Consider the following 15,785-nt stretch of genomic DNA (forward strand, 5'->3'; position numbering starts at 1 on the left):
GTACATTTGTGCAAATAGCTCTGCCACTGAACATAACTTTTATTAACGCACAAATTAGATACACACCATTGTTGTTATTGCTTGATTACCAAACGTAGGTGTAGGTCCTGAGTAGCTTGCCGTGATCGTATAGTGGTTAGTACTCTGCGTTGTGGCCGCAGCAACCCCGGTTCGAATCCGGGTCACGGCAGTCAGGACTATCCTAAAGGAGGATCGTTTTCTTGAAATAAATTACTTACTGTAGATACTGTAATATACAGTATTAGCTAATGAATATATATTAACTTGTCATTAGTTTAAAATAAAACTGTGAAGATGAGCTCGCTGTCATGCAATCTGAAGTTAAATGCACACGAATCCACAGGTGTATTCAACAGCGTCCTTTCAAAAGCGCGGGTTTTAATCGAGTGCTTTTCTCAGCACTTTTATTTTCGTACCACTAATCAGAAGAGATTACGACTCGCGCTCTCTTCTTCTCTACTAAATACGCGATGAAAAATTGGACTATTCGGAGAATTTTTCTAGTAAACGAGTTTTCCTTAAGCGTGTGCGAAGAATGACTGACGCACCCTGTACAGTGCTACGTAGATTGTTGAGTTGTGCCGAGACTGTGTCCGAGACTGTGTCTGATTCGTTACATAGCCTCTGTAAGGCTTTACTGCAAAGAAGAGGAGAACGGAAATTAATAAACCAAGACAAAATGTAAAAAGATGCAGCAGAATTTGCAGTCAAAAACAAATGATACAAAAGAAAAAGTAAATATAATTAGATACAATAAACCAAAATATCAAAAAATATCAGTACTAGGGTGTTATATCTTGCCTGAAGACGGGGCCTGAGTTGCCTCGAAAGCTAGCATATTGTAATCTTTTTAGTTAGCCAATAAAAGGTGTTATTTTACTTGACTTCTCATTACATATAACATCAGAAAAAGAACCATGTCATGTCAATTGCTAATCAAACACGCTTTTTTCTTTGCCAAGAAGTCCCATATGGTCTAGCGGTTAGGATTCCTGGTTTTCACCCAGGCGGCCCGGGTTCGACTCCCGGTATGGGAACGGTAAATTTTTTTTCCAAGCTACTGGATGCTTCAAGGGAATGTGTACATAGGTTAATAAGAAGTACTACCCAGATTATAACATACGTGATTGAAAACGTAACCGCAGATAACTGATTATAGTGGCAATTTAATAAATCTCTTTTATGACTGGCCTTTTTGTCTATAAAACGGAAAGAAACTGGGCATTGTCTTTTGGAAATGTTTATTCCCTGTTATTAAGGCAACGCGTATTATGTGAGTTTTCCAAATACTGTAAATTTTAGAGATTAACGATCAAGCTTTCGATGTGCATACGGAACTTTCTTTTTCTTGGGTACTACTTTTCCGTTGGTTTGCCAAAAGCCCCTCAGAATCGCATATTTTACGAGTGAGTATAACATACTTCCTTGTTAACTCTGTCCCTGCAGTAAGTAGTAAAACGCATCAAACGTTGATTGTAACGCAATCAACTGACAAAAAATATATGGTGACCTATTTGGTCCTCAGGTGGAATGAAATTAGGCTGTGAAAAGTAGTAAGAACGTAACAATGTTATTTAATTAACATTTCATACAAAAGGTATGAACGAACACAAAATCGGTCTCCTATTGTTTAAAAAAAACGAAAGGCTATCCGTAAAATAAAAACACACCTTTCTAGGAAACAGCTTGTCCTTTTCAGTGCTATTAGGTTGTTGCTGCTTACAAGCGTTGAAAACTGAGATTTCTAGCAATGAGCGACACAATGGTCATGTACCATTTTGTACCCTAGGGACCGCATTTCACCCCTCAGATCGCATCTTATCTGTTCGTTTTGTTTGTATGCGCACACTTATACAAAAACGACTGATCCGATTTTCAAGACATTTTGAAGGTAGGACGAGGTGGTCCAACCTATATATATACTGCTCAAAAGTATTAAAGGATCACTTTTTAATCAGAGTATAGCATAAAGTCAATGAAACTTATGGGATATTAATCTGGTCAATTAAGTAGCAGAGGGGGTTGTTAATCAGTTTCAGCTGCTGTGGTGTTAATGAAATTAACAACAGATGCACTAGAGGGGTAACAATGAGATGACCCCCAAAACAGGAATGGTTTAACAGGTGGAGGCCACTGACATTTTTCCCTCCTCATTTTTTCTGACTGTTTCTTCACTAGTTTCGCATTTGGCTACAGTCAGTGTCACTACTGGTAGCATGAGGCGATACCTGGACCCTACAGAGGTTGCACAGGTAGTCCAACTTCTCCAGGATGGCACATCAATATGTGTCATTGCCAGAAGGTTTGCTGTGTCTCCCTGCACAGTCTCAAGGGCATGGAGGAGATTCTAGGAGACAAGCAGTTACTCTAGGAGAGCTGGAGAGGGCCATATAAGGTCCATAACCCATCAGCAGGACCAGTATCTGCTCCTTTGGGCAAGGAGGAACAGGATGAGCACTGCCGCCAGAGCCCTACAAAATGACCTCCAGCAAGCCACTGGTGTGAATGTCGCTGACCAAACAACCAGAAAGACTTCATGAGGGTGACCCAAGGGCCCCATGTCCTCTAATGGGCCCTGAGCTCACTGCCCAGTAGCATGCAGCTCGATTGGCATTTGCCATAGAATACCAGAATTGGCAGATGCACCACTGGTGCCCTGTGCTTTTTACAGATGAGAGCAGGTTCACCCTGAGCACGTGACAGAAGTGAAAGGGTCTGGAGAAGCCATGGAGAACATTATGCTGCCTGTAACATCATCCAGCATGAGCAGTTTGGTGGTGGGTTAATGATTGTCTGGAGAGGCATATCCATGGAGGGTCACACAGACCGCTACAGGCTTGACAAAGGCACCTTGGCTGCCATTAGGTATCAGGATGAAATCCTTGGACTCATTGTCAGACCCTATGCTGGTACAGTGGCTCCTGGTGCACGACAATTCCTGGCCTCATGTGGTGAGAGTATGCAGGCAGTTCCTGGAGGATGAAGGAATTGATACCATTGACTGGCCACCACACTTTCCTGACCTAAATCCAATAGAACACCTCTGGGACATTATGTTTTGGTCCATCCAATGCCACCAGGTTGCACCTCAGACTGTCCAGGAGCTCAGTGATGCCCTGGTCCAGATCTGGGAGGAGATCCCCCACAACACCATCCGTCATCTCATTAGAAGCATGCACCGATGTTGTCAGGCATGTATACAAGAACACAGGGGCCATACAAAGTGCTGCGTACAATTTTGAGTTGCTGCAATTAAATTTTGGCAAAATGGACTAGCCTGCCACATAATTTTTCACTCTGATTTTTGGGGCGTCTTTGAATTCAGGACTCTGTAGGTTGATCATTTTCATTTCCATCAAACGATGTGGCATCCTTTCGTTCCTAACACAATACCCAGTCTATATCAGTATAGATATCCAGGAGGATTTCTTTTTCCCATTGAGATCTGATGTGTTTTCAAAGTGCTCCTTTAATTTTTTTGAGCAGTTTATATATATATATATATATATATATATATATATATATATATATATATATATATATATATATATATATATATATATATACACACACTAATATATATGGCTTTTCAAAAATGTAACTGGGAAAGTTGTAATGGGGAACCAAAAATGAACGTTTTGCATGCATATTAATGATAATACAGTATAAAATCTAGATCCACCAAGAAACGTGGTAAGATGGAGTGTGGTGTGGAAGAGGGTTGGGTCATTTTAAAATTGTCAATAGTGGTGAATTTGGCATAATGTTTAAGTTTGGCACTGCTGGGGAGGTGGCAATGTGTTGTGATGGGGACTAACACAAAAATCACACATCACTCAAAAATAGTTATAAGTACATTAACTCAACCAAAAGAAGAATAACTTAATTTTGTATTAAGATTACCGTTCATGCAGTTTAGAATACAAGCTTCATGGAGTTTCAAAAATTTTATTGTGCGGTCATAATGGATGGACCAACACCACAAAAACCATGCATTACTCCAAAGTTAAATGAAGGTTCATAAAAATTTTAATATATATATTATACTTAATTCAACTTACCATACAGTTATTTGAAAAACTAAATACACACCATGTTTTTTTCTTTTTTAACATATATGGACAAATAAAGATTTGATCTTTATTTAAATAGTATCTACTGTATAATAAAATAATACTGTCTGTGTGTGTGGGTTTAGACCCAATCTGTTTGGCTTTGGTGACTCAGTGATAAGGATAATGACACAACAGTCTGACTTTGGTGACTCAGTGTTAGGGATGGGCGTGAAGTTCAGTTCCTGAGAGTGACATTTTTATTTATTTATTTTTTTTCAAAAAAGGAGCAGCATTTCAACAACAACAACAGAGCAAATACCATACTGACTGACATTGGATTATTACATTTTTAATGAGGTGCAACCCGACTTGTCAAAAGAGGGAAAGTATTTGCAAGATTACAAGCAATGTTTTCACAGATGGTAATGAAGGTTCATCTACCGTTGGTTGTAATCAAAAAGCGGACAGGAGGCAAACAGGGTCCCTTGAAATGATACAGTCTCAGAACGCAATCGACAGAGGAAGTGCCGGGTAAGGTTGAGACACAGGAGAATATCGAGGAAAGGGTTGCAGGGACTCTGTTTTGTACATAGAGCAAGAGCTATCAAATATTTTTATAAATATTCTATTCTAAAATATTCTAGTCCATTGTATAATTTAAATAAACATATCCACATACAAACCACTACATTTGCCACTACCTCAAATGCCTAGTATAAGAATAAGGGGCAAATGCTTAGAACATTATTAAAGAGGATTTTTGAGGAACCCATCATAATTAAACCTTAGAATTTAGTTTTATTTGTTCCGTGGTGTTGAAGTGTTATCACCATGCTTAATTTGAAAGAGCTCTCTGAGAGCATCAGAAACAAAATTATAGATGTCTAGGAGTCTGGAAAGGGATTTAAAAAGATCTCCAAATTGGAAATTAGCTATTCCACTGTTTATTAGATCATCTATAAGTGGATAAGGTTTCAAATAACTGCCAACTTGTCCTGGCAGGGCCACCCCAGCAACTTCTGGCCAAAAGCTAGACACAACATGCTAAAAGAAGTCTCTAAGAACTCCAGAATTTCATCACAAGACCTACAGGTAGCTCTTGCTACTGCTGATGTCATAGTGCATGAGTCTACCACTACAAATTACACCTACATGGGAGATCTACCAGGAGAAAGCCATTGTTGTCCAGAAAGAACACCAAGGAAGGACTAAAGTTTGCCCAGGAAAACCTAAGCAAAGACCAGGATGTCTGGAACAATGTGTTCTGGAGAGACAAGGCAAAGACAGAATTATTTGATCACAACACCAGAAGACATGTTTGGTAAAAAAAAACAAAGAATCTGATGTTATCTATGATGGAAATGTTATGGTTTAGGGAGGCTTTGTTGCATCCAGCCCTGATCATCTCACCATGAATTCTTCCACTGTACCAGAGGGTGTGTGAGGATAATGCAAGACTGTCTGTCAGAAGACAGACACTTGACTGAATGTGGACCCAGAAACAATGACCCCAAGCATACCAGTAAATCCACCAAGGAATGGCTGAAATGGAGCATTCTGGAGTGACCAAATTGGATCTGAAACCCTTTACATGATATAGTGGGGGTTTGAAAGAGGATGTACATGTAAGTCACTTCTCAAACATCACATAGCTAAAAGACTTCCACATGTAAGAAAGGAGGAAAAACCATTTTCCCAGTCGATGTCAGAAACTGATAGACAATTATAGGAAATGTCTACTTGAGGTTGTTTCTGCCAAAGGCAGCAGGAATAGCTATTAGAGCCAATTGTGTGCTTACTTTTTCCAAAGACAAAAATGGCATATTATTTTTTTGTTAAATAAATTATTGCAAAGTCACATTTTCATTTTTCCCTTAATAAATCACATTTATATTAAAATACTGATTAAATTAAGATCTAATCTTGATATGTCCACATATGTTACTTACTTTTTCACAAGGTTGTACAGAGTTTATGGAGTTTCAATATTTTCATTGTGGGTAGGGTTCAATAGAGGGGAAAAAAGTCTGATGGGTTACATGCCATATCAATGATTCGATTCTTCAACAACCCATCCAGTTTATTAATATAGGACTAAACAAATATTTGTGAAACCATTATAAAGCAGGAAATATAAAGAAAAAGTCTACATGGTTCCAACCCAGCAAGGATCTACAATTACGGAATCCAGTAATGTACAACAAAGTTAACTCATAAGAGCAGGGAAATTGATAGTTATCAGAGAGCTACAAGTAGTGTAGGTGATAGATCAGACACTTGCATTTCAGCCAGTAATGACCAAAGGGCAAAATTTAAAAACAAAACACACAAACATTTGCTTTATTTAAGCCCATTATATAAGTATACCTGGCCAACACCAGGTACCACATCTAGTTTTCTATATTTAAAGAAGCTGGCTTTTATTGTGAAGCTGCCTGTGAACAGGCCAAAAAAGGTATTATGAAGAACACAAGATCACATTATAGCAGTTCTGATTTTATTGCACTTCAAGGGTTCATTGGCATCTCTCAAAAAAGAAATCTGCAAGGTAAAAAAACTGCAATCAACTTGTTAAGAAGCACAGTTTTAGATTCTTAAATGTCTCTTTGCTTCCGTAAGTTTTGCTTCTGTTCAAGCAGCGTCCTGAATTCTGCTCTTGTGGCTTCTATCTGTGTCTGCAGAGTTGCAATCTCAGCTGCCAATTTTATTACTACAAGGAAGACAGAATAGGAAAGAGATAAAGAAGGTTGGGAAGTTGTGAAACACGTGGAATGAAAATATGTAATAGACAGCTCTGATAAAGTAGTTTATAGTCAAAATATTTTCATAACAACTGTCCGCTGCTTCAAGCACACAGTCTCTTCAGAGCATTTTCTGACCACAGAACTTATTCTTAGGAATAAAGATAATTATAAAGTGTTCACAAACACTGTGAGTTGTCAGTTGCACTGAATGTGCATGTGATTTGTATCTATCAAGATTAGACATTATCTATGATATATCTCCCGCTTAAGTAATCTTTCTTTTAAAAATTATCATTAAACCTTTCTGAGTGGAGATGAATTTCAAGACTTAACTCATAATTATTTGTGATTACTGGATTTGATTGCAACAATACTTACTAGTGGAATATGCCACATTAAAACTAGCACTTAGCTATGAATACACATTACAGTACAGAAGAGGTTACAATTGCCTGTGTATGTTAATGAAGCATGCCAAGAAAGATAATTATAGGCTTTGTGAAAAAAACAGTGTTCTAATCCACAAATAATTGCCATCAGATGAGATACTGGTATGAAAAAAAAAGTGATCAAATTGAGTTAATAAAATGCAGTATACGTTATAGCTTGGCATATTTTGGTTAATCCGTTGCAAAACTAGCATGCTTAAACACACCACCTAGCCTTGTATTATTTATCCTATATAAGAACGTTCTTGTAATCAGCTTGTGCGATGCTTAGACATTTAATGCTACTCTGCATTCTGCTTAAAAACAGATTATCATCCTACCTATTATTTCATCCTTAGGATTTAAAACAAAATGTAGAACTTTACACCAAGCAAATTGTCATTTCAGGTAATCAAAATTATTTAGTAACTAAATCTGCAATGTAAAACACACACTGGCGATCACCAAATCAGACTAGAGGATTTATGTTCTACACATAATAAAATGCTCAACTGTTTCAAAGGATGCTGGTTTGCTTTTTAACTACTAAGGCTTACCCTCCTTGAAGCTGGACTGGGCTTGTTTCAGGGTCTGAGGCACAAGAACGCCAAACCATCTCAGGGGATCTTGATGCTGACTTTTGGCCTTCTTTTCTGACTCTGACTTTTCATTACTATGAGGTGCTTGTTCAGGTTGTGCAACATCATTTTTCTCTTCTATCTTCTGAGCTGTTTTTCGTCTTCTCACACCTGAATGAAACAAAGAAAGAAAAATCTCTTTCTGATCCACATGTGCTTGTAATTGCAACAGCCCAAACAGACTTAAAAGATTTGAAAAATAATTGTGCCAAGCTTATTGCCACTTAAGCAATCCCACTGTTATGGCCCACATTAAAAATGAAATTACTAAGCCAGAAATTTATATTAAAATGTAACTTAAAACAACAATTTTCTGTGATATATTTAACAAACATTTGGATAATATAATGAAAAATGCTCATTTTAGCATACCTCACAGTTGGGTTTGTAAATGTAGATCTAACACCTTTATTGTTCTGCATAACAGTCTAACAGTTTACGTAATAAATAGTAAATGCTAATAGGCTCTGGAACTTTACAATACTGCTGGTTTAAAAAAAAACAAAAAAAAAACAAACAGATTCTACTAGTGAGGGTGAGTTATAACAATGTTACAGCCAATAATTCGCTCTATGGATGCAGGGAACCAGAGCCTATTTCAGCAGCAGTGATTGTATAGAAGGAACAAAATCTGAGCATTGCAGGATGTGTCCTCTAATACCAGGCCAACATAGAATTGCTCATTACACTTAACCAGAATGGCTTTTCAGTTCTATAGGAAACTCTAATACCTGTTGAAAGTCTAAGGCAAAAGTGCAAAGTTGACACTTACAATAACCTGAGCCCAACAGCCATTAAGTTCTATCCTGAGAAAGACAGAGGAAATGTTTTATGGTAAAGACCGGTAACAAAGAAGCACGGTGAACAGTTTGTGCAAACGTTATTTTACCAAAAAGACAATACCAATCTGTTGCCAACCCCCAAAGTTATCTGACAAAGTTAAACAAAGCTGAGAGTCTAAATAATCAGAAAAACACCAAAACAAAATGGAACGGACAAAAGGTTCTTTTGATTTACCCAAGATTGGATTTAGTCTTTATGCTACAGTTAAAGTACTCCAGTGCTGAGATCACATACTCCTGGAGGTTCATGGGAACATTGCCATTGCAATGGTACACACTAAAACTGAAAAATGGTGGAATCCACAAATTAACAAAAATGGTGTCATAATAATGGGAAAAAAATTGCACTTTTAAACGGAGAGAGAAATAAACAAATAAAAAAAATAAAATTCTGACAAAAATGAATTCTCAGTTGTAGAAACCCAAAATCAATATAAACATTGCCCGAAAAGGACACAGAAAACAAATAAAAAAAAAATAACAAAAACAGTTAATCATGCAACATGTAAACACTATTGTCCAGTGTTATCATTGGTATCATTCTTTTCCAGAGGTTTAAAATGGGAATTTCCAGCTTTTATCAAATGAGACTTAATGCTGCAAAATAGATGTGTGCATATTAAATTGCATTTCCTAAACATACAGTGCATATTCCACTGTGATACTTAAATATTGATTTAATAAAGGAACTACTGTATAATATTTATTCTGATTAATAATTGTAATGCTCTTTTCATATTTACTTGGGTTTCTCCCACAATCTGTGCTACTAGTAAATATGTGGATGGCGTACAGTATCTAACCTAAAGTACAGCCAGCTACCTCAGGAAACCATACGCATGAATGGTGCAAGAGTCTTAACAAAACGTATGGAGAAACTAATTAATGTATGCTCTAGTTTGCACAATTGTTTTTAAAATTAGCCCAGACATGACTTAATTTGAACATTTGTGTTAGGCAATGGAGAAGTTGGAGGAACAAAGTCTTTTCCAAGAAGTTAGACAAAAGAGAAAGACTGCATTTGTGGAATTCGGCAAATAAGTGAGCTCTACAAAAAGAGACAAGACTAAACACCTTGTTGTTTCAGAAACTGAAAGCAAAGCACACTAGTATTCTCTAAACTATGCTATGGAGATATACTATTAATATGGACTTATAAGCATCATTATTGTTACATTTACAGAGCACAGTGAGATTTTTACTTCCTTGTACCAATCAAGATGAACACTTTCACCACAAATCTCAGAGCACAGTTTACAACACCACCTACCCCTGCATTAGAAAGCAAGTCCAACTGGCAACTATAACGGAGAGATTTTGTTGTATAAAATACCAATTACTGTAACTAGCCAACCGAAAAAGAAAAAAAAAAAAAAAATTGCTGACTCTAATGTCCTGTGTTCAAGTGTCAGCCCAGACATGCCTTCCACATATTTTAGTGGCTTTTTCTCCCAGGATATATTAGATTCCCTTGCATATCCCAAACATATGAATGCTAAGTTGACTCCAATATGAGTGAATGTGGGTGTGGGTTTGAGAGCACACCTAGTGCTACATCAACACCCTTTTCACAGTGGATTCTCTCTCCATGCACTCAACTCTTTTGGGATAGCTAAAACATTGTACCAATTTTATTAAAGTAACTTTATGAGTAGAGTTCTAAAACCACTATAAAAAAGGCAGATCTTGCTTCTTTTTCAATTATAGAATTTTACTTGCCATTTTGAGCCAGGGATTAAGTTTACACATCCATTCTAACATAGTCTGAATCTACTGTGTTTATTACTATTTAATATACTGCACAGGTAATGTGGCAGCTTTTCAGTCAAAGGGGATTATAACACAAATCAAATCAAATTTTATTTTTTCACATACAATTTGCAAACATAAAATGACACACACAGAGCAAATTGTAGTGAAATGCTTAGTTATAAAAAATTGGATTTTTACTTGTAAAAAAGTCACATTTTCAGGTTTTTTACTTAGAAGAATTCAAAATCAATGATTCTCTTGTTTTCTTGCAAGATAAAACTACATTGAACTTCAACTGCTTTTTCCCAGACAAGTATTAAGATTTTTCTTTTTTAATGCTGCAAGAACTAACACGTATTCTGATACTATACTTACTGTACTTAAAAAGAAATGGAAGTCTTTATAAGGATCTTGACAATCATTCATTAATGTATTAATCTTCAAATCCACTTAACCATGTTCAGAGATATGAGGAGGGGTAGTGTCAATCCTGGCAGCAGATTTGTTCTTAATCAATTTTTTTTTTTTGTAAAAACTTGAATGATTTGTATGGATTGTAATAAAATTCATAAAAAAAAAAAAAATCCTGGCAGCAGTGTGGACTGGGCAGAAACCAGATAGGGGACTTGAACACGCCTACATTCACTCATACCAGTGCATTTAAACAAAATTATAAATAAACTAAAGACACTAAATCTGGAAAGATCTGAGATGTGTTTATGCTACACAGTGAGTCTACTAGTCAAGGAAGAACTTTAAACAAAGATAAAATAACAATAAGAGATACACTTAAAAAATTTCAAAAACATATGCATCAGGCTTAGGATGCTTTAAAAATAATACAGATATACAGGAATCCTAGATGGCAAATGAGAGGTTATTATTGCATTTACAGTGATGCTTGACTAGCATTTTCATTACGTAGTTCATGCTCAATAGTATATACAAAACTGACAAAATGTAGACATGTACAGTTGACATATGATTTCTGTACTGTGCCCTACTTTAAATGAAACAAATATAGCAAATAAGAGAAGCTTCTTCCTGGAACAGAAAAACAATTTAATGCCGAAGTTGCTTGTTTTATGGATTCTCTCAGATGGAGGATTATATCACGCCTACATAGTTTGTCCTCCTTCATCTCCAAGATGGACATGTTAAGTTAAAGGGAGTTTCTAAAATGCCTCTATATGGGAGAGTGCAAGTGTGCACTACAGTGGACTGGCACAAAGTTAGGACCTGATCGATGTCTGGCACATATTCCAGCTCTTATAACCCTGAACTGTATTAAGTGGATCAAACGCAGATTTTTTTTTTTAATAAATATAGTACAATCCATTTTGTTTTATTAAAGCAAAGGAGCAAGTAAGCACTAAATTTACAAATAAGTTAAATGACATAAATAAGAGCCTGAGTGCAAAAACTAAACAGGAATGAGACAAATAATGTGTAATACTTTAATCTAGCAATTAAAATGCCATTCATTCGTTTCACTTTCCTCTTGTGATAAACATAAGACATTTCTGGTCCACACATATATAGAAAAATAATGCTACAAAAAAAAAAAAAAAAAAGGAAGAAGCCTGGAACAAGTTATGCAATTTAAACCTAAACAACAATTAGCATTTCCCATCAATCCATTAACTTTTGTAATGCATTTTTTCAGTACCGGGTTGTATAAATGGATGTAAAGTAGGACTTAGCTCAGGTTGAAATATCAGTCTGAGACACCAAAAGAAATCCATGAAGAGCATAAGGAGAACAGGAAATTCCACAAAGATGGCTGCCTAAGTGGGAATTAAACTAGGGCTAACTGTTATAACGCGGTACTATCCACCAAATGTTTTGATAAGATACAGGAATTCATAATTAGTCCTCCATGACAAAGAAAGAGATAAATAAGGTTGAGAAAATTAGTATCAGTATAAAAAATAAATGTTAGCCTTTTCTGTTAAGAAGAAGATAAATAATTAGACCACAAGTCTGACATTCGAAACAAAACCATTGAGTTCATCAGGCTCATTTGTTTAGCCAATTTCTAAATTTTTCAAAAAAATCATTCAGTTAGTTTTTGAAAGTTGTCAAGGTATTCCCTTCAACAGCATGACTCCATAGTTTGCTCCAGTTTCCCATAACCCTAAGTGCAAAGAACTGCTTCCTGGCATCAGTCTTAAATGTGCTTACCTTTAACTGCCACAGCTTTCCTAAAGTACAGAATTTACTGTATAGCTGAAAAAGGATGATTTCAAATTAGTCCTTTGTGAACAAGAATATGAATGTGGGTGCGAGTTAGCCCTGATGGAATGACACCCTGGTGAGGGCTGGTTCCTGTCTTTGTGCCAGTATTGCCAGGATAGTCTCCAGCCCTCTGGAATCCTGAATTGGTTTAAACAGGTTTCGGACCATGTTGCATTTACCTTCTTCTTTCGGCCCAATGACTTCCACTGGAAGTGTCTCTTCTGGCAATTTAAGATCTTGTCGTTCTATGCAAAATTCAATTTGCCCTTTGTTTAATGAACTGAAAAAAAAACATAAAATATACTGTACACAATTTCCAAAAAACAAAAACATTATGCTATCATTTCAGGTTAAAGTAGTCCAATAGAGTAATATTTAAAAGTGACATAAAATGGGAAATTAAATGTTCCAATCTATTTAAATGTGAGATGAAAAGGGACATTAAATATTCCAATCTACTGTAGTGGTAATTGATTCAGTTTAAGCCAAACCATGACACACCTTGACTTGACATAAACGAGTGGCGCCATCTCGTGTCCATATTGCAGAGCGGAGACACATTTGTTACCCATTGAATAACGAGCTTTTGACAAGGAGAACCAGCCCTGGAAACAAAACATAACCTTCGTTTAGCATTTAGTGTAAAATTTTAAAGACAGGTGAACATAAACAGGGCTAGCTTTCGAAAGCACCTTTTTAAATTGCAGAATCGATGGACTGTATACAAATGATGCTGTATGAAACACCTTATGAAAAGTTTTACCTTCTTGTAGCAGAAGAAATATGTTCGCTCGTTTACAGATGCCATCTCGCAACTATACATTTGGCTTTGGTTGCCTAAATAATCGGAAGCCTAACAGATTTCATTACAGATTTGGAATTGCAGTGTCTTTACCTGCTCGATTAGCGCATTAAAGGAGCCTCGCTTTTCTTGAAGGCTTTCCAGCTGATCCATCAAGAGCAGCAACAACGAATCCAACCTACTCGAGGTATTCTCTGTAGTTGCGGTCATTTGGAAAACGTCTCTTAAATCAAGACAACGATTTTTGCCTGCTTGGAGTATCCTGTAAAATTAAATACTTAATTATTACTCTGCATGATACATTTTTTTCTCACCAAGCGCAACATGTAAATTTATCAGTCCTAAAAAAACTACGATGAATGACTTATGCCTGGCTATGTTTACACTTCCTCTTCAGCTAGTGAGGTTTTTTGACTTCAGCCAATCACATTTTAAAAGTGATAATCATGTGTCGTTCTCAACCAATCGAGATATTATGACATAAGGGGTGAACCTATCACATTCATTTTCGGAGGACACGGCCTGGGTCAATGAGAAAGCTGCCAATGGCCGGTGACTGTCAAGGGGAAAACGACTCAGTTTCCTTCGAGGAAAATGCAGTGTTTGCTTAGTTTTTACTACTACAGGCTAGATGGAATATATGTGAAGAAAAAAAGAATGTGCGTTTTTTGTTTTAGAGTACAAATAAAGAATTCCAGACTGTAAGACTGTATAATTGCTTCTATTTGACGCTAGCTGACCCGGTCGAATGTAAATTTTGTACATTTGGTCTAGTCTTTGTATCTAGCGGTAGAGGCATCAGTTAAACTAGCTATAAATGCAGCAAAATTGCTGTTATTTGGAAGCAACCGTTTTTTGAAATACAGATTTGGGAAGGAGAGTGACCTACATATATTATAGAGATGATATTATAAACGCACACCTATAAATAACAAAAACTTTGTCGTTCCCATACCGGGAGTCGAACCCGGGCCGCCTGGGTGAAAACCAGGAATCCTAACCGCTAGACCATATGGGAAGTACGGCCAACTTCTAAGTAAAAGTACAGTAATTTCTTTTTTTTCTTTCTTTTTTTTCTGTCGCATTTTCCAGTGATTATTACTTCCTTGCGACCTTCCATGAAGAGGCTTCGGGACTCCTGTGACCCTACTGTGGATAACACAGGTTTAAAAAAAGAAAGAATGGCTGGATGATTGATTGATTTATTTATTTATTTTTAGTAGTGGGATGTTGTACCATGTTAAACATAATGGATACAATGACAAGTCACACATAATTACACCTTGTATTGGCTAACTGAACAGATTGCAATATACAAGCTTTCGAGGCAGCTCAGGCCCCCTTCTTTCACCGATCGATTATCTATTTTCTGGCCGTATGCTGCTAGGAGTCTTCATGCTGAATACAAATACATCAACGTTTCACAAGACCACTTTGTCCTGTTTAATATATATTTATTTTTTAAGTCAAGGCGGAAATCTTTGTATAGTATAATATTTAACAACGTATCGAATAATAACTCTAGTCAGTCAAATAATAATACATAATACAAATTACACATTATTGTAGCCGTAGAGCTCTCCAGAAGAGCTACGTCTTAGATCCGTTGTGGTACGCCGTGATCGTATAGTGGTTAGTACTCTGCGTTGTGGCCGCAGCAACCCCGGTTCGAATCCGGGTCACGGCAAGGATCTCTTTTAAATGAAATAATGGGTAGGCTATTTGTACGAATTTCAATGTTGTAAGCAATGAACGTACAAATGAACAAGGCTCACAAGAAAGTTAAACATAAATTCGAATGACTGGGGTCAATGATTGAACCTTTCGTTATTAATACCATTGTCGGGCAGCGTGTAATTTTTTTACTTACTGTGTTTGCAGTTTATATAAATGAGAAAAATGTAAATCTCTAACGTTTAATAAAAACCTGTCACAACAGAGTTAAACACTAATTTAGATCATTGTGGTTATTATTTCAATATTCCATTCTCTGTACCACTGTGAGGCGCTATTGTAATATTCATTGACACTTCTTAAATCTGTAATTTCATTGTATTTCAGTTTGGCACAAAATTTAACTTAGTGTTTTAGGGTTTTGTATTGTAGAAAAAAATCTCTTCCAAACGGTTGTGACATTACTAAAATTTATATTCTCAGTTTTACTGCTTAAATCACATTTTTTATAGGAAAACCTGTGCTGCATTGAGCATATAAATAAATACTGCACATATTCAAGAAGAGGGTGACATGGTGGTGTAGTGGATA

The 15,785-nt window shown here is 36.5% G+C and overlaps 1 protein-coding gene and 4 non-coding genes across 5 annotated transcripts; 3 read left to right on the plus strand and 2 right to left on the minus strand.

The window, feature by feature from the left end:
- The first annotated feature begins 118 nt into the window (after positions 1 to 118).
- Positions 119 to 190, plus strand: trnah-gug. The gene has a single exon. It is a non-coding gene; the product is annotated as a tRNA-His (tRNA).
- A 796-nt stretch (positions 191 to 986) lies between these two features.
- Positions 987 to 1,058, plus strand: trnae-uuc. The gene has a single exon. It is a non-coding gene; the product is annotated as a tRNA-Glu (tRNA).
- A 5,329-nt stretch (positions 1,059 to 6,387) lies between these two features.
- ccdc115 (coiled-coil domain containing 115) lies at positions 6,388 to 13,932 on the minus strand. The gene is made up of 5 exons (XM_039775284.1): positions 13,614 to 13,932; positions 13,220 to 13,323; positions 12,898 to 12,998; positions 7,806 to 7,997; positions 6,388 to 6,786 (listed from the first exon to the last, which is right to left on the minus strand). The coding sequence occupies exons 1-5, from the start codon at positions 13,728 to 13,730 to the stop codon at positions 6,671 to 6,673; spliced, it is 630 nt and encodes a 209-aa protein (XP_039631218.1). The 5' UTR covers positions 13,731 to 13,932; the 3' UTR covers positions 6,388 to 6,670.
- A 534-nt stretch (positions 13,933 to 14,466) lies between these two features.
- Positions 14,467 to 14,538, minus strand: trnae-uuc. The gene has a single exon. It is a non-coding gene; the product is annotated as a tRNA-Glu (tRNA).
- A 597-nt stretch (positions 14,539 to 15,135) lies between these two features.
- trnah-gug lies at positions 15,136 to 15,207 on the plus strand. The gene has a single exon. It is a non-coding gene; the product is annotated as a tRNA-His (tRNA).
- The last annotated feature ends 578 nt before the right edge of the window (positions 15,208 to 15,785 follow it).

Source organism: Polypterus senegalus, chromosome 13 (genome assembly GCF_016835505.1).
Source record: "Polypterus senegalus isolate Bchr_013 chromosome 13, ASM1683550v1, whole genome shotgun sequence".
NCBI lineage: Eukaryota > Metazoa > Chordata > Cladistia > Polypteriformes > Polypteridae > Polypterus > Polypterus senegalus.

Coding starts and splice junctions, on each gene's coding strand:
- ccdc115 (XM_039775284.1), bottom strand. CDS start 13,730: ATGACCGCAACTACAGAGAATACCTCGAGTAGGTTGGATTCGTTGTTG. Junction 12,999..13,219: donor CTCGTTTATGTCAAGTCAAG/GTGTGTCATGGT, acceptor TTTTTTTTTCAG/TTCATTAAACAAAGGGCAAA. Junction 6,787..7,805: donor CCAGTCCAGCTTCAAGGAGG/GTAAGCCTTAGT, acceptor TCTTCCTTGTAG/TAATAAAATTGGCAGCTGAG.